At 47.4% G+C, this 25033-nt stretch overlaps 1 protein-coding gene across 1 annotated transcript in view; it reads left to right on the top strand.

Annotated features, from left to right (window-relative positions):
* LOC134984051 (uncharacterized) overlaps positions 1 to 25033 on the top strand; it is a 236176-nt gene that overhangs the window by 46840 nt on the left and 164303 nt on the right. The window contains exons 8-12 of the mRNA XM_063949693.1: positions 346 to 1643; positions 13068 to 13122; positions 19974 to 20100; positions 20681 to 21113; positions 21461 to 21730. Of these exons, the coding sequence (XP_063805763.1) occupies positions 346 to 1643; positions 13068 to 13122; positions 19974 to 20100; positions 20681 to 21113; positions 21461 to 21730 (2183 nt within the window). The remainder of the gene's footprint in view (positions 1 to 345; positions 1644 to 13067; positions 13123 to 19973; positions 20101 to 20680; positions 21114 to 21460; positions 21731 to 25033) is intronic.

Here is a 25033-nt window from a genome sequence, read left to right as displayed (position 1 = left end):
AATTCCACGTGAGCGTCCGTGTAACCTCTAGTAATTCCACGTGAGCGTCCGTGTAACCTCTAGTAATTCCACGTGAGCGTCCACGTCACCTCTAGTAATTCCACGTGAGCGTCCACGTCACCTCTAGTGATCCCACAGGAGCGTCCACGTCCCCTCTAGTAATCCCACATGAGCATTCAGTGTTGATCAAGCCCCAGTCTAAGCATCCTAGCCGTTTTTTGTTTTTTAATAAACATAAAAGCAATGATTACAGGTAAAAATGTCTGTTATAGAATTATATATTGTATCCTGTAACACCCTGAGTTTTGTCTACTCATTTTATATATTAATGTATTTTATTTCCAGGAGATGGACACACAAGCAGGAATATCTTAGAAGGACATCTAATGTTATCCCTGGATTCTGAAATAACGGATAATGACCGTAGACTGGATTCTCCAGGAGCTAACCCCATTACCCCAATTATTCATCCAGCTCTATCAGATGATCCCTCTGATTCTGGGAAATGTTCTCCTGATCACTCTGATATTGGTGCATCTGTTACAGCTCTGAGAGTAGATTCAGTGTTCCCCTGTTCTGTAGATGCCAAATGTTTTACACAGAACACAAACCTTATTACTCATCAGCCAGCTAAGGCAGGTGAGAGGCCATTTCCATGTTCTGAGTGTGGGAAATGTTTCACATATAAATCAGCTTTTGTTACACATCAGAGAAGTCACACAGGTGAGAAGCCGTATTCCTGTTCTGAGTGTGGGAAATGTTTTGCACACAAATCACATTTAGTTGTACATCAGAGAAATCACACAGGTGAGATGCCATTTTCCTGTTCTGAGTGTGGGAAATGTTTTGCATGCAAATCATATTTTGTTATACATCAGAGAAGTCACACAGGTGAGAAGCCGTATTCCTGTTCTGAGTGTGGGAAATGTTTTGCACGCAAATCACGTTTAGTTATACATCAGAGAAGTCACACAGGTGAGAAGCCGTATTCCTGTTCTGAGTGTGGGAAATGTTTTGCACACAAATCACATTTAGTTATACATCAGAGAAATCACACAGGTGAGATGCCATTTTCCTGTTCTGAGTGTGGGAAATGTTTTGCACGCAAATCATATTTTGTTATACATCAGAGAAGTCACACAGGTGAGAAGCCGTATTCCTGTTCTGAGTGTGGGAAATGTTTTGCACACAAATCACATTTAGTTATACATCAGAGAAGTCACACAGGTGAGAAGCCGTATTCCTGTTCTGAGTGTGGGAAATGTTTTGCACACCAATCACATTTAGTTATACATCAGAGAAATCACACAGGTGAGAAGCCATTTTCCTGTTCTGAGTGTGGGAAATGTTTTGCACGCAAATCACATCTTGGTATACATCAGAGAAGTCACACAGGTGAGAAGCCATTTTCCTGTTCTGAGTGTGGGAAATGTTTTTCATCGACATCACATCTTGTTATACATCAGAGAAGTCACACAGGTGAGAAGCCATTTTCCTGTTCTGAGTGTGGGAAATGTTTTGCACGCAAATCACATCTTGTTATACATCAGAGAAGTCACACAGATGAGAAGCCATTTTCCTGTTCTGAGTTTGGGAAATGTTTTGCACGGAAATCAGTTCTTGTTAAACATCAGCGATTTCACAGATGAGAAGCCATTTTCATGCTGTGAGAGAAATAAATCTGCTCTTGTTGAACATATTAGACATTACCCAAATACGGAACCATTTACATCTTCTGGAGTATAATTATCACTGTCATGCAATGTTCCTCAAGGGTCAATCCTATCTCCTATGCTTTATAAAATATACATGCTACCACTGGGTGATATAATCAGACGTCATGGCCTGGTCTACCACTGCTATGCAGATGACCTGCTTTTTGCTCCATGTACTGAGAACCTAATACCAATCCTAAATGGTTGTCTAGCTGAGCGCCAGGGGTGGATGATGCCAGTTGGCTGTGACTCAGTCTTTGTGAAACATAATAGAAGCTCACCAACAAAGGACAAGACTACAGCTTTACCAACCATCTGGATTTATGCTTTGGTGTTCAGAATTGCAAAATACTGAACATGTGCTGAATCTTTGTGATGTCCTGGTATGTGGCTGACACAGACATCAGGTATCTGCCACATACTAATCCTCATTCTTCCATGTGTGGACCATAGCCAGAATCAGGCACTTGATTCCCTCAGAAGTTCATAGACTACTGCAATGCCATCTACCTGGGTCACCCAGCAAAAGAATTACAGAGCTTGCAGCTAGTACAGAATGCAGCAGCCAAGCTGTTACCTAACCAGCCCGTTCCTGCCTCATAACACCCATTCTCTACTCCCTTCACTGGCTGCCTGTAAGATGACAAATCTATTTCATAATTGGCTAACTGACCTTCCCAGCCCAACATTACATGGTCCAAGGTACTAGAAGCAGCTTCTGCCTCCTTACTGCCCTGCTTGCTGGCTTCTACAGATGAAGGACTGTTACCAGCAGTACCAAGAATCTCCTGTCATTCATTTATGGGTTGAACTTTTAGCTTTGCAGCCCTGACCATGGAACTCACTGCCTTGCACAGTCCAAGAGGCCTCCACTCTAGAGACCTTCACAAGCAGACTGATGACTGTTACTCACGCTTTTCATTAATGTACCTCTATTTACTTCCTAAATAATACATCCCAAATGCTTAGGTCTTTTTTCTGCTGTTTATTTTGTATCTTGTGCTTTGTGTAAATGTGAATGTCTAATACCAGTTTCCACAATCTGTATTGCTGCACGACAGTATGGCGGACATTGGAACGTGTTTTCACTTCTAGTTTGCCTAACTTGTTGCAGGCACTCATCTTGATAAGGAGTGCTGAGTGTTTTCTGATACAAGATCCTATCTATATATACCCTGTACATTACCATGTGCATTAGAGTCACCCGGGTTCCATCTGCGGTGGTTTGTTGTATGTTACATCTATATGGTGCGGAGACTCCCCTGTGTTTCATAATAAAAGCTTTTGTTTGCATCTAATTATTACATTAAAGCTTTTTTCTCTAACGACCTCAGTGGATGCTGGGGACTCCGTAAGGACCATGGGGATTAGCGGCTCCGCAGGAGACTGGGCACATCTAAAGAAAGCTTTAGGACTACCTGGTGTGCACTGGCTCCTCCCCCTATGACCCTCCTCCAAGCCTCAGTTAGATCTCTGTGCCCGAACGAGAAGGGTGCACACTAGGGGCTCTCCTGAGCTTCTTAGTGAAAGTTTTAGTTTAGGTTTGTTATTTTCAGTGAGACCTGCTGGCAACAGGCTCACTGCATCGAGGGACTAAGGGGAGAAGAAGCGAACTCACCTGCGTGCAGAGTGGATTGGGCTTCTTAGGCTACTGGACATTAGCTCCAGAGGGACGATCACAGGCCCAGCCTGGATGGGTCCCAGAGCCGCGCCGCCGGCCCCCTTACAGAGCCAGAAGCAAGAAGAGGTCCAGAAAATCGGCGGCAGATGACATCCTGTCTTCACCAAGGTAGCGCACAGCACTGCAGCTGTGCGCCATTGCTCCTCAGCACACTTCACACTTCGGTCACTGAGGGTGCAGGGCGCTAGGGGGGGGCGCCCTGAGCAGCAATAAAAACACCTTGGCTGGCGAAAATACATCACATATAGCCCCCAGGGCTATATGGATGAATTTTAACCCCTGCCAGAATCCATAAAAAAAGCAGGAGAAAAGTCTGCGAAAAAGGGGTGGAGCCTATCTCCTCAGCACACTGGCGCCATTTTCCCTCACAGCTCAGTTGGAGGGAAGCTCCCCTGGCTCTCCCCTGCAGTCACTACACTACAGAAAGGGTTAAAAAAGAGAGGGGGGCACTAATTAGGCGCAGTATTAACAATACAGCAGCTATAAGGGGAAAAACACTTATATAAGGTTATCCCTGTATATATATAGCGCTCTGGTGTGTGCTGGCAAACTCTCCCTCTGTCTCCCCAAAGGGCTAGTGGGGTCCTGTCCTCTATCAGAGCATTCCCTGTGTGTCGGTACGTTTGTGTCGACAGGTATGAGGATAAAAATGATGTGGAGACGGAGCAGATTGCCTGTAATAGTGATGTCACCCCCTAGGGGGTCGACACCTGAGTGGATGAACTGTTGGAAGGAATACGTGACAGTGTCAGCTCTGTATAAAAGACAGTGGTTGACATGAGACAGCCGGCTACTCAGCTTGTGCCTGTCCAGACGTCTCATAGGCCGTCAGGGGCTCTAAAGCGCCCGTTACCTCAGATGGCAGATATAGACGCTGACACGGATACTGACTCCAGTGTCGACGGTGAAGAGACAAATGTGACTTCCAGTAGGGCCACACGTTACATGATTGAGGCAATGAAAAATGTTTTACACATTTCTGATAATACGAGTACCACCAAAAAGGGGTATTATGTTCGGTGAGGAAAAACTACCTGTAGTTTTCCTGAATCTGAGAAATTAAATGAGGTGTGTGAATGCGTGGTTTTCCCCCGATAACAACTGATAATTTCTAAAATGTTATTGGCATTATATCCTTTCCCGCCAGAGGTTAGGGTGCGTTGGGAAACACCCCCTAGGGGGGATAAAGCGCTCACACGCTTGTAAGGGCTCTACCCTCTCCTGAGATGGCCGCCCTTAAGGATCCTGCTGATAGAAAGCAGGAGGGTATCCTAAAATGTATTTACACACATACTGGTGTTATACTGCGACCAGCAATAGCCTCAGCCTGGATGTGCAGTGCTGGGTTGGCGTGGTCGGATTCCCTGACTGAAAATATTGATACCCTAGATAGGGACAGTATATTTTTGCCTATAGAGCATTTAAAAGATGCATTTCTATATATGCGTGATGCACAGCGGAATATTTGCCGACTGGCATCAAGTCTAAGTGCGTTGTCCATTTCTACCAGTAGAGGGTTATGGACACGTCAGTGGTCAGGTGATGCGTATTCCAAATGGCATTTGGAAGTATTGCCTTATTAAGGGGAGGAGTTAGTTGGGGTCGGTCTTTCAGACCTGGTGGCCACGGCAACAGCTGGGAAATCCACGTTTGTACCCCAGGTCGCCTCTCAACATGAGAGGACGCCGTATTATCAGGCACAGTCTTTTCGTGGACAAGGGGCAAAAGGTTCCTTTTCTTCCCCGTGACAGAGGGAGAGGAAAAAGGCTGCAGAAATCAGCCAGTTCCCAGGAACAGAAACCCTCTCCCGCCTCTGCCAAGCCCTCAGTATGACGCTGGGGCTTTACAAGCAGAATCAGGCACGGTGGGGGGCCCGTCTCAATGAATTTCAGCGCGCAGTGGGCTCACTCGCAAGTAGACCCCTGGATCCTTCAGGTGATATCTCGGGGGTACAAATTACAATTCGAGACGTCTCCCCCTCGCCGTTTCCTAAAGTCTGCTTTACCGATGTCTCCTTCTGACACGGAGACAGTTTTGGAAGCCATTCACAAGCTGTATTCCCAGCAGGTGATAATCAAGGTACCCCTCCTGCAACAGGGAACGGGGTATTATTCCACACTGTTGTGGTACCGAAGCCAGACGGCTCGGTGAGACCGATTCTAAATCTAAAATCTTTGAACACTTACATACAGAGGTTCAAATTCAAGATTGAGCAGTGATTGCGAACCTGGAAGAAGGGGACTACATGATGTCTCGGGACATCAAGGATGCTTACCTTCATGTCAAAATGTACCCTTCTCACCAAGGGTACCTCAGGTTGATGGTACAGAACTGTCACTATCAGTTCAGACGCTGCCGTATGGATGGTCCACGGCACCCCGGGTCTTTACCAAGGTAATGGCCGAAATGTTGATATTCCTTCGAAGGAAGGGAATTTTAGTTATCCCTTACTTGGACGATTCCCTGATAAGGGTAAGATCCAGGGAACAGTTGGAGGTCGTTGTAGCACTATCTCCGGTAGTGTTGCGGCAGCACGATTGGATTCTCAATATTCCAAAATCGCAGCTGGTTCCGACGACTTGTCTTCTGTTCTTAGGGATGATCCTGGACACAGTCCAGAAAAAAAGGTGTTTTCTCCCGGAAGAGAAAGCCAGGGAGTTATCCGAGCTAGTCAGGAACCTCCTAAAACCGAGCCAAGTCTCAGTGCATCAATGCACAAGGGTTCTGGGTAAAAATGGTGGCTTCCTACGAAGCAATCCCATTCGGCAGATTCCACGCAAGAACTTTCCAGTGGGACCTATTGGACAAATGGTCCGGGTCGCATCTTCAGATGCATCAGCGGATAACCCTGTCACCAAGGACAAGGGTATCCCTCCTGTGGTGGTTGCAGAGTGCTCATCTTCTAGAGGGCCGCAGATTCGGCATTCAGGACTGGGTCCTGGTGACCACGGATGCCAGCCTGCGAGGCTGGGGAGCAGTCACACAGGGAAGGAATATCCAGGGCTTATGGTCAAGCCTGGAGACATCACTTCACATAAATATCCTGAAGCTAAGGGCCATTTACAATGCTCTAAGCTTAGCTGTTAGGCGCCGAGGGTCCGCTCGTCAGTGCGGCCCGGCGCCTAGCAACCAGGGACGCCGTATGCGGACAGCCGCCGGCTCCCTGGCAACGCTAGACGCCGGGCGCACGGAGCCACACGGACCTTAGCAACGGGGACGCCACTTGCGGACTGCGTTCTCCGTTGCTAGGTTCTATTGTAATTAATCACTGATCTGTTTCCCTGGCCATGCAGCTTGGCAGCTGCATGGTATTTAATCCAATCAACCTCCAAACAGCTGATTGGAGGACTCTCTGTTAAGAACACTTCCTGGGCTTCTCACAGACGCCGGTAATAGCTTCCTGTTTGCTGTATCTGTTGCAGAGAGTGTTCCAGTCCTGCTCTATCCGGTCGTTCCTGTCCTCAGTGGTCCAAGTACTCGGAAGTTGTCATCTGTTCCTGGAGTCCTGACCGAGCACCTTTTAACATCCTGTGGTGTTCGTGAGTCGCGGCGTAGCCGTGTGTTGCGGCTTGACCGCTTACCATTTATTATTTGTTATATTGTGTTTCGGAGCTTTTGCGGAGGATTCCGCTCCCACAAATCCACTCTGGTATCCAGCGGTGCTGGGTAGGAGTAACGGACTAGTGGATTTTGGTTGTCCTTTTCCCTGGTGGTTTGTCCGCACATACTTCTGGTTTAAGTTTAGTTAGCTTGTAGCCCCTGGCCTGGTTGTTTAGTCAGAGGGTCCCTTGTTATCACCCTGTCTCGGATTTCCCTTTGTCTCCCATTAAGACCTGAGGGGGCATCGGAGTTGGGCAGACATAATCCGCCCTTCAAACGCGGCTGCCATGGGCTCAAGCAACCATAGTCTCGCAGGGGATTTCTGATAACACGGGCGAGACAACGGAGTTAGGGCGCCAGGGGTTACTAGGCTTTCCTGCTCCCGTAACCAGCATTCCCTTCCAGTACTCTGGCCTTTGTCATAAGATCTCCTCTGGTCAGAAGTACTGGAATCATAACATTAGCAAGACCTCTGCTTCAAGGTCAGCCGGTGTTGATCCAGTCGGACAACATCACGGCAGTCACCCACGTAAACAGACAGGGTGGCACAAGAAGCAGGAGGGCAATGGCAGAAGCTGCAAGGATTCTTCGCTGGGCGGAAAATCATGTGATAGCACTGTCAGCAGTATTCATTCCGGGAGTGGACAACTGGGAAGCAGATTTCCTCAGCACGACCTCCACCCGGGAGAGTGGGGACTTCACCCAGAAGTCTTCCACATGATTATAAACCGTTGGGAAAAACTCGACAGGTATTGCGCCAGGTCAAGGGACCCTCAGGCAATAGCTGTAGACGCTCTGGTAACACCGTGGGTGTACCAGTCAGTGTATGTGTTCCCTCCTCTGCCTCTCATACCCAAGGTACTGAGATTGATAAGATGGAGAGGAGTAAGCACTATATTCGTGGCGCCGGATTGGCCAAGAAGGACTTGGTAACCGGAACTTCAAGAGATGCTCACGGAGGATCCGTGGCCTCTACCTCTTAGAAGGGACCTGCTCCAGCAAGGACCCTGTCTGTTCCAAGACTTACCGCGGCTGCGTTTGACGGCATGGCGGTTGAACGCCGGATCCTGAAGGAAAAAAGGCATTCCGGATGAAGTCATCCCTATCCTGATCAAAGCCAGGAAGGATGTAACCGCAAATTATCACCGCATTTGGCGAAAATATGTTGCGTGGTGCGAGGCCAGTAAGGCCCGATGGAGGAAATTCAACTGGGTCGATTCCTACATTTCCTGCAAACAGGAGTGTCTATGGGCCTGAAATTGGGGTCCATTAAGGTTCAAATTTCGGCTCTGTCAATTTTCTTCCAAAAAGAACTAGCTTCAGTCCCTGAAGTTCAGACGTTTGTAAAAGGGGGTACTGCATATACAGCCTCCCTTTGTGCCTCCAGTGGCACTTTAACATCTCAATGTAGTTTTTGGGTTCCAAAAGTCACATTGGTTTGACCAACTTAAATCTGTGGAGTTAAAATATCTCACAGGAAAAGTGGTCATGCTGTTGGCCCTGGCCTGGGCCGGGCGCGTGTCAGAATGGGCGGCTTTATCCTGTAAAAGCCCTTATCTGTTTTTCCATTCGGACAGGGCGGAATTGAGGACTCGTCCTCAGTTTCTCCCTAAGGTGGTTTCAGTGTTCACCTGAACCAACCTATTGTGGTGCCTGCGGCTACTAGGGACTTGGAGGACTCCAAGTTGCTAGACGTTGTCAGGGCCCTGAAAATATATGTTTCCAGGATGGCTGGAGTCAGGAAATCTGACTCGCTGTTTATCCTGTATGCACCCAACAAGCTGGGTGCTCCTGCTTCTAAGCAGACTATTGCTCGTTGGATTTGTAGTACAAGTCAGCTTGCACATTCTGTGGCAGGCCTGCCACAGCCAAAAATCTGTAAATGCCCACTCCACAAGGAAGGTGGGCTCATCTTGGGCGGCTGCCCGAGGGGTCTCGGCTTTACAACTTTGCCGAGCAGCTACTTGGTCAGGAGCAAATACGTTTGTAAATTCTACAAAATTGATACCCTGGCTGAGGAGGACCTGGAGTTCTCTCATTTGGTGCTGCAGAGTCATCTGCACTCTCCCGCCCGTTTGGGAGCTTTGGTATAATCCCCATGGTCCTTACGGAGTCCCCAGCATCCACTTAGGACGTTAGAGAAAATAAGAATTTACTTACCGATAATTCTATTTCTCGTAGTCCGTAGTGGATGCTGGGCGCCCATCCCAAGTGCGGATTGTCTGCAATACTGGTACATAGTTATTGTTACCAAAAAATGTGGGTTATTGCTGTAGTGAGCTATCTTTTCTAGAGGCTCCTCTGTTATCATGCTGTTAACTGGGTTCAGATCACAGGTTGTACAGTGTGATTGGTGTGGCTGGTATGAGTCTTACCCGGGATTCAAAATCCTTCCTTATTGTGTACGCTCGTCCGGGCACAGTATCCTATCTGAGGCTTGGAGGAGGGTCATAGGGGGAGGAGCCAGTGCACACCAGGTAGTCCTAAAGCTTTCTTTAGATGTGCCCAGTCTCCTGCGGAGCCGCTAATCCCCATGGTCCTTACGGAGTCCCCAGCATCCACTACGGACTACGAGAAATAGAATTATCGGTAAGTAAAGTCTTATTATTTTTTATTCTGTTTTATATTCCCGTCTGAGTAATAACGCCATAATGTCTAATCTCGGAGTGGACCCCAGAAGATGTAAAGAAACCGTGTAAATTTTCCATCATTCTGTTTCGTGTAAGCATACAGGTAAGTGATGGCACGGTGGACACTGCAGAAATAAAAAACTCAGCCTTTATTCTACTTAAAAAAATTACAAAGCCCATAAATCAAGCTTGGTCGGACAAGACAGAATCCAGATTAATGGTGGCACATCATATAGGCTGAGGACCCATGTTTCTGGGATATATGGCATAACTCCCTCTTTTCCCACAAAAACCTTCCCTTCACCATTCACAATGTCCACCATTGCCCCTTCAGAAGGGTCACAACTTTCCTTTGCTTGTTCCACCTACTCCACAGAGCCCAGGACCATCTCCATGACCATTTCATGTTTATCTGGAGGCCTGGCATCTGGGAGGTTTGTGGCCTGAGATAGCCACAGAACTGCCAGGTAGTGGGCAAAAAGGATCCACAGCCCCCTGAGGAACTGGAGAGTCCAAAGATCGACCCTGCATGAGGTAAAGAAGGGTCAAACACAGGGTCTGTCTTACCTATTTCCTTCCTAAAAGCTGCTCTTTACCCACTTTGGTACCTGTGGGATCCCACTCCAATTTTCCTTGAGAGTCCTTACCTTCACTAATCCCTTCTACACCTACCAGTTCCTTCCCCTTCCAACCACTCCTTTTTAAGCTTTTGACCACCTGCTGTGTGAGTCCCATCCAACTACTCCATTCCTTGACTCATTGGTGTAGCAACCCCCTTCTCCCCCCCACACCCACCACACTGCTACACTGCAGTTAAGCTGTGAGACTTGCTGCTAGCAGTACTCACTAAGCATACACACTCGCATCATGATTACACAGCTGTGCCATGTCACAACTGAGGGCCTGAGCTGACGGGAGGAAGCCTCAGTTGTAGGGGCTGAGATGTAGTGGAACCTGGGAGGTTGAATCAGACCCCTGGACATGTAAGTTACACGTAGGAAGATTGCCCGAAGGCGTGACCACGACAACCAAAGTAAAAGTCAATAATCATTTATTAAACAAGCTCCATGTGTCACAGCAGTGGTAAAATAAATACTATAATCAACAGTAAGTATATCACAGTTCCTGGGTACTACGGGTTGGCAATGGCCACAGGGCTCTGGTAGAATTAGGTACAGTTCTTATTGTCCTTGAGATGGAAAGTCCTTACCAGGCCCGACTGTAGTAGTGAGAATAGCCCAGGAACACACCAGCTGATGTTCCTTGGAAAGCTGGTCCGCTGTTGATGAAGTAGCTGCTGTGGGTACTGGTTGGAACCAGTCAGGTGTTAACACGGAGTGGATGCTGGATGGTACCAGCCAAATGATCGTATGAAGCTTGGGAGCGATGAAATACTGGTACCGGTGGTTTGTGGAAATCTGCAGGAAAAGCACCGGCACTTTAAGAGAAGCTGATCTCTGCTGGAAGCAGATGGATCTGTAGCTGGAAACTGGAGTAGTCACGGAGGACTGCAGAGTCAGGCTGCACCGCAGGTGGTAGGCTGGTGCGGGTCTCTTAGTGGAGGCTGGAGACAGGAGCTGGAAACCTGGAAAAACAACCACAGGAGAGAGAGACTGGAAACAAGGTTTGACAACCAAAGCACTGACGATTTCCTGGTTCAGGCACAGGATATTTATACCTGCAGCAAGGCAGGCATTGGCTGAACAATTATGCAGATTCCAGTAGAGCAGCGGATTGGTGGAAACTGAGGCATATGATAGGAACCAACATGGCTGCGCCCATGTTAGCACTTGGAGGGAAAGCTAGTTTGAGAAACCATGTGGAGATTCAGTAGTAATGGCGGCGCAGGCCGAGGAGGGCAGGAGACGCCACACTGACAACTTGCATACTGGAACCACATGGATGACAGCGGAGGCCGCGGCAGGCATGAGACGCCACACTGATGAATCTGTATACTGGAAACAGGAACGGCGGCAGAGGCCACGGAGGGCTGGAGACGCCATTCTAAGACTTAACATGAAGCCGCTTGTGACATCGCTTTAGAGTGACAGGAGGGAGATGTACAGTATGGACATCAGCAACGCAGGCGAGATCTGGCCCTGGAACGCTGAGCCAGCCTCAGGAGACATCTGAATGGTAAGTAATGGCGTCCAGATACCCGGATTGTGACATGCCAGAGACACTGTCTCACTGACAACCAGGATGAGACACTCCCAGAAAGGCATGTATGTATGAGTACGGAGAGAGTGGGTGCAGTGGGGCTTCATGACTGACAGCTGAGCCTGTCACGTCAGTGAGGTGGATGGGGCATCCCATTCCCAGCTGGAACAGCACACTATATGTAAGAGCCGGAGCGGTGCAGGGCTACTGGCTGACAGCCTATCATCTCGGTGCAGCGACAGAAGTCTGTAAATGATGGGAAATAACATCTGGCCCATGGCTACAGTGAGGAAATGAGAGGTCTGTGACAATATAGCTATGCTTCATTTCTCATGTCAGATATGTACTTTTTATCCCCATATCCCTATACATTCATCTGTTTCCTCATTCTCCATAACATGTCCATTACTGCTCACCCAATATTGTGTTTAATCAACCTTAATATTAATATATGCAATTGTGTTACGTTATCTGTTACAACTTTAGATAATGTATTCATGTTAGACCTGGTTTTCTATTGTTTACTACCACCACAGTGGACACTCAAAGGGTGAGTCATATAAGGTACCATTGTCCCTTTTTGTTTACTCCCTATTGTCCAACAGTGAGCTGACCAGACATGGTTGCTCTCTGGCTGATGTAATCACCTTGATTAGAATATGTATTGTATTCCAATGCTGTAAGATCCTTAGACAAATATGTCACACACACCCCTGCTATATGAAGCTACTGGTAGAAATAACCAGAGAGTTGAAAGGAGAGATTCTTTGCTCTCTGACTAAGAAGTGATGTTCTGTCAGGAGTTTGTGGTGGGAATTGTCATGTGGAATTGGATTACAGAGGTGTGCTGAGCTGTTTATAGCCCATTCTGTTCAATAAACCACCGTTGTTTTTTCATCTACCACTGTGCCTGAGTGATTTGGAACTCTGTATCGTCACAGCTACTATCAATGGCGGGTAACTTCCTTGATGGTAAAACTAGGTATCATCAGGTAGACCATCAATGGTTCCTGATCTTCAATGGTTGATGGCCAATCCTAGACCGGACCCTGAGAGACCACAGCCATCACCGGATCCACAATGTGTACCTGGAAGCTGCCACATCTGGCACTTTGTCACCTGCCAGCAGATCTACCCTCAACAGCTTTCCACATCTAGGCTGGAACTCTGCAGGTTTCCTTCACCACCTGCTTGGATCTCCTTTTGCATCAGCATCCCGGCCAGCCTCAGACAGGTCAATGAAAGCAGCATTATGATAACTTTTGACTCTATTTGCTGCAGCTGCTGTATAGTTCCTGTGATTTCCTCCAGCTTATTAACCAGCTCCTCATTTCATGTAACTCTATCCCAACTGCTGCAAGTTTTTTCTCCTGCAGGGTCCACAGGTCATCCACAGGATAACATTGGGATATGATGACGCAACAGTGGATTTGCACCAAACGGTCAAAGCTTTTGGCCTCCCAGCATGCAGTGGGCCCGTCCATATGTCCCCACCTCCTGGCTCAGGCAAATCAGTTTTTTGTTTGGTGTAGCAGGAGCCAGACCATGGTCAAGAGGGCTTCTGGTTTTTAGCAGCCATAAGCTTTCTTATTTTATTTCTATAGTCTATTTTTCTTGAGTGATCTTTCTAAAAAGCATCTTATACGTACCTTAGAAAGAGTCGCTCCAACAATTCCCCGCCGGGTCGTGACAACGCTTACCCATGAGTACAGTGCTGTTTTGGCGGGAGTCTGCATCGGATATACTAGCAAGTCCAGCAGAAGTTATCAGGCTGTGGCTGGAGCATGGGAAGAAGGTAAGGCATCAGTTCTGCTTAGAGGGGGAACACGGACACAGCCGCACTGTTTTGGAGGAGACTACCAAACAGTCACTGATGCTGCTGCCACCTAGGGTGCACCAGCGCTAGGCCTTCAGGATCATAGGCTCCTGAGGTAGTATGGGATTGATGTCACCAGTGGGGAGTCAGATGCTCCCCTGTTCACCCCTCCCCCCGGTTCATGACCAGTTCCATCCGAGTCTCCCGCCATGAACCATTTTCCCGCTTTCGCCTGAGACGCTGTGTATCTAAAAAGACCCAGTCGTAACATAGGCGGCTGTGTAACTGGTGCGGCAGTGTTCTCTTGGGCGTCTGTGTTCACTGTAGGTTCTTGGGGTGAGTGTGTACACTATTAGAGTCTGGATCCACTCAGCGTTTGCTAATGTATTGTTCAGTCCTGGAAGCGGGATGAGTCTCCCTGTATCACATTCTACTGAGCACGGGTAACACAGCACTAAGTCTCTATCTACCTTTTGAGTATGAATAGTTGGATAAGTGCCGGATGCATAGGAGTCTAATAATTATTACTGTTGTTTCTTTTGCTATGCGTCTGAATACGGTTAAACTCCTATATAAGGTAATAGTTACATAATTAGTGAGATTGAAAAGAGGCAAAATGCCCATCGGGTTCAACCTGTATTCTGTGATCAGCTGATCATATTATAATGTACCTGCTGATGTAATGGCTTAGTACCAGTTGACAACAATGATTCTTACCACTCCCAGTTTAATGTCACTGTGGTAAATGCTATAACCCTGGATACTCTTTCCAGTTAGAAATTTGTCTAATCGGTTTTTAAATGCATTTACAGAGTCTGCCATTACTATCTTCTCCGGCAGGAAGTTCCAAATTTTTATTGCCCTTACCGTGAAGAACCCTTTCCTACTTTGTATACGCAATTTTCTCTCCTCTAGCCTCAGCAAGTGCCCACGTGTCCTATACAAAGTTCTTTTAATAAACAAATCCGCTGCTAGCTCCTTGTGCTGACCCTTTACATATTTGTAGATATTAATGTCTCCTCTTAGTTGCCGCTTTTCTAGTGTTTACATATTTTTCTTATGTCCTAGAGGATTCTGGGGTCCATTTTAGTACTATGAGGTATAGACGGGTCCGCAGGTGCCTTCACACTGTTAAAAAGTCTTAAAGTGCCTAACTGGCTCCTCCCTCTATGCCCCTCCTCCAGACCTCAGTTTAGAAAATGTGCCCGGGAGACTGGATGCACACTAGTGGAGCTCTACAGAGTTCTGCTAGAAAAAGACATTGTTAGGTTTATTATTTTCAGGGAAGCTGCTGGCAACAGCTTCCCTGCTTCGTGGGACTTAGGGGAGGAAGTAGGAACCAACTTCTCATTTAGTTCAATGGCTCTGCTTCCGCGGACAGGACACCATTAGCTCCTGAAGGCTACTGAACACAGCCCAAGCCTGGCCAGCGCTCACTCCCACAGCACTGCCGCCACCCCCTAACAGCCAGAAGTCAGAAGACTGGTGAGTATATTACCGGAGTCCTACCACAGAGGAGTCCTCCAGTCATCGTTGGAGGCTCACAGGTACAAGCGCAGTGGCGGGACGCTGCGCAGCCATGTCTCTCGGTGTGCAGAGCGCACAGAGAGGGTGCGCTCTGGGCGACATGAAAAATCCTTACTCTCACTGGCCACATCGCAAATACATGTTAGCCGCTGGTTTGCATACCTCGGCCAGTATAAAAATATTCCATATTGTTGAGGCAAAATCGCGCCATTACAGGGGGCGGGACTTCTCAGCTTGCCAGGATACTCACTAGGCGCCATTTTCTCCTGCCACAGTGATGCTGCTGAACGCTGTCTTCTCCTCATAACAACGCTGACACAAGTACCAGGTTGTTATAGAGGGGGGGAGGGAGTGTTTTATTACATTAGGTCAGTGTACCTAATATTGGAAAAAGCGCTGTAGTTTTGTGTAGTTATTATACATATTCTACTTATTAGGCGCAGTGTGTGGACTGGCAAATCCCTCTGTGTTTCTCTGACAGACCTTAGTGTGAGTCTGTCTCCGATAGCTCCCCTGTGTGATAGAGGTGTGTGTGTACACGTGTGTAACATGTCAGACAATAGAGAGAGCTCTTCCCCAGAGGAACCCATTCTAGATACACAGGAGGGTAGTGTAGTGGCCCTTCCTTCTCAGAAGGAGCCGATGTGGATGAGAAAATTGCAAAGTAATATGTCAAAGCTTGCTAAAAAATTCTCTGAGTCTGAACAACAAAGTATTGGAGAGTCTGTGGAGGACGTACTTTTTCCTGACCCATCCACGTCATCCACTTGGGACCCTTCCCAAGGAGGTCTCTGGCGCAGGTTATACAAGGGGACACAGACACAGATTCTGACACTGAAGTCGACACTGGGGAATTGAGGGGGGTAGACCCCAAATTAGCCAAAAGCATACAATGTATGATAATCGCTATTAAAGAGGTGTTAGAGATTACAGATGCAACACCTGAACCTGAGGAAAAGACTTATTTTAATTTAAAAAAAAAAAAAAAGTGGTGACTTTTCCTCCTTCAAAGGAATTGAATACATTCTTTGAAGATTCCTGGTCTAACACAGAAAATAAATTTAATTTCACTAACGTCCTAGAGGATGCTGGGGACTCCGTAAGGACCATGGGGATAGACAGGCTCCGCAGGAGACATGGGAACTAAGAAAGACTTTAGACTATGGGTGTGCACTGGCTCCTCCCTCTATGCCCCTCCTCCAGACCTCAGTTTATTACTGTGCCCAGAGGAGATGGGTGCAATTACAGGAGCTCTCCTGAGTTTCTGTTAAGAAAGTATTTGTTAGGTTTTTTATGTTCAGGGAGCTCTGCTGGCAACAGACTCCCTGCAGCGAGGGACTGAGGAGAGAGAAACAGACCTACTTTAAGTAGCCTCTGTTTCTTAGGCTACTGGACACCATTAGCTCCAGAGGGATCGGTACGCAGGTCTCACCCTCGCCGTCCGTCCCGGAGCCGCGCCGCCATTCCTCCTCGCAGAGCCGGAAGATAGAAGCCGTGTGAGTATGAGAAGAAAAGAAGACATCAGAGGCGACAGAAGATTTCATGTTCTTTACTGAGGTAATGCACAGCAGTGCAGCTGTGCGCCATTGCTCCCATACACCTCACACAGAGCAGTCACTGTAAGGGCGCAGGGGGGGCGTCCTGGGCAGCAATAAAACACCTTTCTGGCAAAATAATCTTATATACAGCTAGGCACTGTATATAAGAAGAGCCCCCACCAGTTTTTATTAATTTTGAGCGGGACAGAAGCCCGCAGCTGAGGGGGCGGGGCTTCTCCCTCAGCACTCACCAGCACCATTTTCTCAACAGCACAGCACTGAGAAGAAGCTCCCCGGACTCTCCCCTGCTTATCCACGGTCAGAAGGTTTAAAGGAGGGAGGGGGGCACATAATTGGCGTTTTCCATATATGTAAACAGCGCTATCTGGGTAAACATTTTATTAGGTGTTTTTTCCTGGGTCTTATAGCGCTGGGTGTGTGCTGGCATACTCTCTCTCTCTGTCTCTCCTAAGGGCCTTGTGGGGGAACTGTCTTCAGATAAGAGGATTCCCTGAGTGTGTGGTGTGTCTGTACACGTGTGTCGGCATGTCTGAGGTTGAAGGCTCTCCTAGGGAGGAGGTGGAGCAAATGATTGTGGTGTCTCCGTCGACAACGCCGACACCTGACTGGGTGGATATGTGGAATGTTTTAAGTGCTAGTGTAAATTTATTGCACAAAAGGTTGGACAAAACTGAGGCAAGGGTGCATACAGGGTATCAACCCCAGCCTGCCCCTATGTCACAGGGACCTTCGGGGTCTCAGAAGCGCCCACTATCACAACTAGTTGACACAAATACCGACACGGACTCTGATTCTAGTGTGGATTATGATGATGCAAAGTTACAGCCAAAATTGGCTAAAAGTATTCAATATATGATTATTGCCGTAAAAGATGTTTTGCATATGACAGAGGATCCCCCTGTCCCAGACACGAGGGTACACATGTATAAGGGAAAGAAGCCTGAGGTAACCTTTCCCCCTTCTGTCGAGCTGAACGAGTTATTTGAAAAGGCTTGGGAATCTCCAGACAAGAAACTGCAGATTCCCAAGAGGATTCTTATGGCGCATCCTTTCCCAGCTAAGGACAGGATACGGTGGGAATCTTCCCCACGCGTAGACAAAGCATTGACGCGCTTATCCAAAAAGATAGCGCTGCCATCCCAGGATATGGCTACCCTCAGGGATCCTGCTGAACGCAAGCTGGAGGCTACTTTAAAGTCCATTTACACACATTCTGGTACCTTACTCAGACCGGCGATAGCGTCGGCTTGGGTTTGTAGCACGGTAGCAGCGTGGACTGATACCTTGTCAATGGGTATTGATACCCTAGATAGGGATACAGTTGTATTGACCCTAGGACATATTAAAGATGCTGTCTTATATATGAGAGATGCTCAAAGGGACATTGGCCTACTGGGTTCTAGATTCAACGCTATGTCGATCTCTGCTAGACGTGTCCTGTGGACCCGGCAATGGACTGGTGATGCCGACTCGAAGCGGCACATAGAGGTTTTACCCTACAAGGGTGAGTAATTATTTGGGGGGGGTCTCTCGGACCTAGTCTCCACAGCTACGGCGGGTAAATCAAATTTCTTGCCTTTTATTCCTTCACAGCCTAAGAAAGCACCACATTATCAGATGCAGTCCTTTTGGCTACCGAGAAACAAGAGAGTACGAGGTGCGTCCATTCTTGCAGAGGGAAAAAGCTGCCGACCACAGCTAGTTCCCAGGAACAGAAGTCCTCCCCGAGGTGCGTCCTTTCTTGCCAGAGGTAAGGGCAGAGGGAAAAAGCTGCCGGCCACAGCTAGTTCCCAGGAACAGAAGTCCTCCCCGGCCTCTACTAAATCCACCGCATGATGCTGGGGCTCCACTACGGGAATCCGCCCCAGTGGGGGCACGTCTTCGTCTTTTCAGCCACATCTGGGTTCACACACAGGTGGATCCCTGGGCAATAGAAATTGTTTCCAAGGGTTACAAGCTGGAATTCGAAGAGATGCCTCCTCTCCGGTTTTTCAAATCAGCTCTACCGTCTTCCCTCCCGGAAAGGGAGATGGTCTTAAATGCAATTCAAAAATTGTGTCTTCAACAGGTGGTGGTCAAGGTTCCACTACTCCAACAAGGGAAAGGTTATTATTCAACCCTGTTTGTAGTCCCGAAGCCGGACAGCTCGGTCAGACCCATTTTAAATTTAAAATCCCTGAACCTATACCTGCAAAGGTTCAAATTCAAGATGTAATCGCTCAGAGCGGTCATCGCCAGCCTAGAAGGGGGATTTTATGGTATCCCTGGACATAAAGGATGCATACCTTCATGTTCCCATATATCCGCCTCATCAGGCATTCCTAAGATTTGCGGTACAGGATTGTCATTTCCAATTTCAGACGTTGCTGTTTGGGCTTTCCATGGCCCCAAGGATTTTCACCAAGGTAATGGCGGAAATGATGGTGCTCCTGCGAAAGCAAGGTGTCACAATTATCCCGTACTTGGACGATCTCATAAAAGCGAGATCGCAAGAACAGTTGTTGAACAGCGTGTCGCTTTCACTGAAGATGGTACAGCAACACGGTTGGATTCTCAATCTCCCGAAGTCGCAGTTAGTTCCTACGACTCCTGATGAAGCCTGCGCAGACAGGCGAAACTAGTTGATCTGAGAGCACCTACATGTCTGCCGGCAGACACAGAATGCTTTGGTTCCCTCTGACTTTTGGACCAACAAACAGTAAGTTGTGAAAAATTATTAAACTTGCCAAAAGTGACTTTCTTAACCCTCGATTTTTGGGATAATAAGGACTCGGAATAAATCATTGGATACCTCCAAAAAGAATCTTTTTGGATTTAATAAGATAAAAACAAGATCTGAGGATGATATCCTACATTTATAAGAGACATTTTTTATTTTAAACAAATTGCTGCTGTTTCTTATATAGGTGGATAATTTGCCAAGGCGTCCCACCAATAGATATATGTTTTATGTTGTTTTGTCTACATGTTTTATACCGGTATTAGGACTCGCTGTGTTCCATAATTTTAATGTATGAATTGTTTCCCCCTTTTTTTTTTCCAAAAAATAAAAAAATAAACTGACTATTTATGAATTATATGTATTTAATGTAAGAATTTGTTTTCTTTTAAATAAATCATAATTTTATATATTAATCATTGCAAGTGCAATATTTGAGCTTTTAGTGCTTGGAAGTTATTTTGTTCAGTACATTGCCATTGGGAAACGTGGATTTCCTTCCTCTTTACCCCCATAGCAGCTTTGATATCAAATAGCGTTAAGCGCAGTCCTTTCCTTTGTTTTAGTTCCTACGACTCGTCTACCCTTCTTGGGTATGATTCTGGATACAGACCAGAAAAAGGTATATCTTCCGACAGAAAAGGCCCAGGAACTCATGACTCTGGTCAGGAATCTCTTAAAGCCGAAACAGGTGTCAGTTCATCACTGCACTAGGGTCCTAGGGAAGATGGTGGTGTCTTACGAGGCCATTCCCTTCGGCAGGTTCCATGCAAGGACCTTCCAATGGGACCTACTAGACAAGTGGTCCAGGTCGCATCTACAGATGCGTCAGTTGATCACGCTGTCACCCAGGACCAGGGTATCTCTACTGTGGTGGCTGAAAAGTGCTCATCTTCTAGAGGGTCGCAGGTTCGGCATCCAGGACTGGATTCTGGTGACCACGGACGCGAACCTCCGAGGTTGGGGAGCAGTCACACAGGGAAAAAACTTCCAGGGTCTTTGGTCAAGTCAAGAGTAAGTACGATACCATCCTGGCATGTAATAGTTACTGTTTTGTGTACTGTGTGTGTATATTTACAATAAAGGGCATTTGCCACTTTACTAAACTGTTTACCTGAGTGATCTGAGAATCCGTATCTTCACAATTGGTGGCAGCGGTGGGGTCACTCAGTCCCAGTTTACCCTGGGTAAGGCTGCGAGAGGTATCAGCGGAGGGCACCTAAGAGCCTTGTAAACAGTTTGGCACACAGTAGCCAGGTATCTTGCTAAAAAGTTGGTGGCACATTTGGAAAGTCAGTAGCATGGAGGCAGAAACAGAGGTGTACAAAAACCTCAACAAGAGATTCCTGCATATGGTCTGTCGAGCGCGCAGTATTAAGGTGACCGCAACAGATGTAAAGGAATCATTAATTGCGAAATTGCTGAAATGGGATCAAGAACACCCTTGTGATGAGGAGGAGGACTCTGAGGAGTCAGATGAGGAGAAACAAGTGACGGCGTGGTTGAGACCTACAGCCTGGACATTCGATGCCAGTAACCGCAGGGAGAGCGGAGGATCGGAGGTGGGATCCCGAGGGTTAGTACAACACCGTCTGAAAGCCCTTGGAGAGGGGAAGGTTGGAGAAACATTTGAAAGGACACCAGAGGTATTACAGGCCCGTCTAGAAGCGCTGGGAGATGGCGCGACACCCGAGGATCGGATGCGGGTAATAAAGGAGGTGCTGGGATTACCAGGCAACAGTCCTACAGTGTCCAATACTCTACAGACTTCCCTGTCCCATCAGGATGTGCCCCAGGAAATGGGCCAGCAACGCAACCTGGTGTCTGAAGTTTCGCATGGAGGAGATTTGCCAAGCCAGCGACTGGGTCAGAGGATGGAGAGCTTGAGCAGTCGGCTGATGGAATCCACTCTAAGGTGGAGTGAACAGACCAGGGAGCAAGGTGTGTTGGAGCACTCCAGGAGCCAGTTATCCCCAGAAAGGCGTACATGGAGTCTGGACCATACAGTGTGGGTAAGTGCAGTGAATGCTACCCTATGCAAGGAATATATCAGGAACAGCTGAGTTATAGCATTCCTATACAAAGGACTAACCAGTCAGCTAAGGTGCCTGTGGTGGGAGGGCTCAATGCACCACACACAGAGGACAAGACCCAGAGTCGTGATCTGCTTGATACAGCAATAGACCTTGGAGAAGTGCAGTTTCCAAGCTTTCCATTTTCAGAGATGGAAGATGAGGATCTGGTGAATGAATGCCAGTACCAAGATGATGTTGGTGTCAAGGGTACCAAGGAGCTGATAAGGGCCGAGGACTCACCGCTGCAGGTGAGGTCTAGTCTGTCAGTGGCACCTGAACCAGCTGCCCAGTTTACTATGCTAGTGGAGGCCCAGAAATTATCAATTGAGGGCGTAGAAGACATTTCAGACCCAAGGGAGGGGGGTAGAGGCTTTTGAGGGGGGAGCATGTGGAGAAGAATTACAGATACTCACTGCTCCCCTGCAGCCAAATTCATCCCAGTGGCTAAGTGCAGAAGAAGGGCCCCAGCTACTGACTATCCCTGCCAGGTTTCCTGATGCAAGCCTGGTGATGCAGATTGTGCTACCCTGTGATATCTCAGAAGTAGAGGGAGTAATGTCACTCAAAATGGGGGAGGGGGAGGTAAGCCACTGTCCAGATGCACCAGAGGTGATGGAGGTGGAGTTCCCAGGGAATATAGTGTTGGAGAGGGAGAGTGAGGACCCCAGAGACCAGATTTTGTTGATGCAGCTCACTCCCCACTCTTATGCGCCAAATATAAAGGGAGTGTTGTCACCTAAATAGGAGGGTGGTGAGGGAAGTACCTCTAATGATAGGGGTTACCCACCACCAATCAGGCTGTTTAAACACAGTGCCTGGGATACTGGAGGGGGTCTTAAAAACTGTGAACTGCTGAGCCCAGACCCTCCACCGCCAGATGGAAACGTAAGCCCACACTTGTTTGACCCAGGTGGTCCAGATGTGATGTCTGCCCATCCCAAATGGGTTACTCTTGTCACTGAATCGCAACGGTTGGAAAAAGTAGGGGAGGTTTGTAACAGACGCAGCCCCAGCTGGCTCATGAGGAGTACTTTATGCCAGCCTGTTTCTGGATTCAGTGCGTTAGTGTAAAGAGACAGGACAGAACTTGGTTATCACCTATACAGCATGCTGCCTGGATTCCCAATAGAACTGGACATCACATATTATTGTAAAACATCATCCCTCTGTTATATGTGTTTGTGTTTATCAGGAAATAATATGTCTAGCCTGATGTTTTGTACAGAATGCATATGAAGATGTATATATATGAATGTACTGGTTATTGTATTATAGTTTGTAAAATAATGTGTCCCCCCCATGTGACTGCTTTGATGACCTGTTTGTTTGCTGTTGGAGATACAGCCAGTCTCAGATGTCAGTCCATACACCCCCCTCATTCTTCCCCACACAATGGATTCCAGGCCACACAATCAGATTAAGTAAGGTTAATTTAGTTAACATCTATTGTGTGCTAGAGGACATGCCTGGACATGTGAAAGTAGGTCTATCTGCAAGTGTTCTGTAGTCAGCCCCTTTAATGTAACCAACTCAATACAGAGCCAGAAGGTGTCGCCTTATGGTAGGACAGACAAAGGTTTGAGGATAACAGAGGCTATTGAAACAGAGAGTGCACGGAAGTTCCTGGCCTGAGAGGAGTGATGTGTTTGGCTTCTGAAAGCTACTGGTAAGATAGCACTGCCAGTGTGCTGAGGCCTAGAAGCATTGTTGGGATCTGCTGATTTCAAGAGGCTACTGGACGTGCTCTGAGGGAGAGATCTACACAGAAGGTCAGAGAGAGTGGATGTACCTCTGGAGTGGAGACACTGACTAGGCATTGCGGTGCTGTCAGTGGCAAAGGGCACTGTGTGAGCTGGTATCCCAGACCAGGGGACACAGAACTACTGCTGGCATGTGACAGCAGGAGACTGTAATTTTAAACTACTGTGGGGACTTAGTAAGTAGGATACCATCCTGGCATGTAATAGTTACTGTTTTGTGTACTGTGTGTGTATATTTACAATAAAGGGCATTTGCCACTTTACTAACCTGTTTACCTGAGTGATCTGAGAATCCGTATCTCCACAGAAGCTATGAAGGATATTAGTTTGCTGGGTTCCAAATCCTCAGCTATGGCAATTTTGGCTCGTAGAGCACTGTAGATTCGCCAATGGAATGCAGATGCGGAATCAAAGAGAAATATTGAGGCGCTCCCCTACAAGGGTGAGGTCCTCTTTGGCGACAAGCTGGATGCCATGATTTCAACAACTACCTCAGGCAAATCAGCATTTCTCCCTTCTGCAGCAGCAACCGCTAAGAAAGCGTATCATTCTCATACGATGCAGTCCTTTCGTCCGAACAGATACAAAAAGGCCAAAAATGCCCACTTCTCCGCAGGAAGATGGCGGAGAAGAGGTAGGAAGCCTACCACACCATCAGGCTTGCAGGAGCAGAAATCAACCGCTGCTTCTGCAAAAATCACAGCATGATGCTGGGACTCCCCTGCTGTATGATCAGGTGGCGGCGCATCTAAAGATCTTCAATCAGGTCTGGGTGCACTCAGATCTGGATCCTTGGATAATACAAATATTATCTCAAGGTTACAAGTAAGAGTTTCAAGAGCTCCCCATGCCGATTTTTCAAATCAGCCTTACCAGTTTCTGTTCAAGACAGAGGAGAGGTCCTGGACGCATTACACAAATTATGTCATGACAAAGTAATTTCCTTGGTTCCTGTACTACACCAGGAACAGGGATTTTATTCAAGCCTGTTTGTGGTACCAAAGCCGGACGGCTCGGTCAGACCGATTCTAAACCTAAAATCTCTGAACCTTTTATTTAAGAAGATTCAAATTCAAGATGGAATCCCTGAGAGCGGTGGTCTCCAGTTTGGAGGAGAAGGAATTTATGGTGTCAGTGGACATCAAGGATGCTTATTTGCATGTTCCAATTTACCCTCCACACCAAGCATACCTGAGGTTTGCAGTTCAGGACTGCCACTACCAGTTCCAGATGTTACCTTTCAGGCTCTCCACGGCGCTGAGAATATTCACGATCTTCAGGAGTTACTGGTAGAAGATCCTTGGCCTCTTCCTCTTCGAGAGGACCTGCTTCAGCAAGGGCCATTGGTTTATCAAGACTAACCGTGGCTGCGTTTGATGGCATGGCTGTTGAGTGCCAGATCCTAGCCCAAAAGGGTATTCCCAATGAAGTAATTCCCACACTTATTCAGGCCAGGAAAGGAGTAATGTCTAGACATTATCATTGCATTTGAAGAAAATGTCTCCTGGTGTGAATCCAATGAGTTTCAATTAGGGCATCTTATCCTATTTCTACAGGCTGGTGTGGATGCAGGTTTAAGATTGAGATCTATCAAGGTCCAGATTTCGGCCTTGTCCATTTTCTTTCAGAGGCAATTAGCTTCATTTCCTGAGGTTCAGACGTTCATAAAGGGGGTTCTGCTCATCCAACTACCATTTGTGCCTCCTGCTGCACCATGGGATCTTAACGTGGTGTTGCAGTTCCTTAAATCTGATTGGTTTGAGCCTCTACAGGGGGTGGAGTTAAAGTTTC

Source organism: Pseudophryne corroboree, assembly GCF_028390025.1.
Source record: "Pseudophryne corroboree isolate aPseCor3 chromosome 3 unlocalized genomic scaffold, aPseCor3.hap2 SUPER_3_unloc_32, whole genome shotgun sequence".
In the NCBI taxonomy this organism is placed as follows: Eukaryota; Metazoa; Chordata; class Amphibia; order Anura; family Myobatrachidae; genus Pseudophryne; species Pseudophryne corroboree.
Note: the sequence above shows the minus strand (reverse complement) of the source record. Positions and strands in the feature narration are given on the sequence as shown.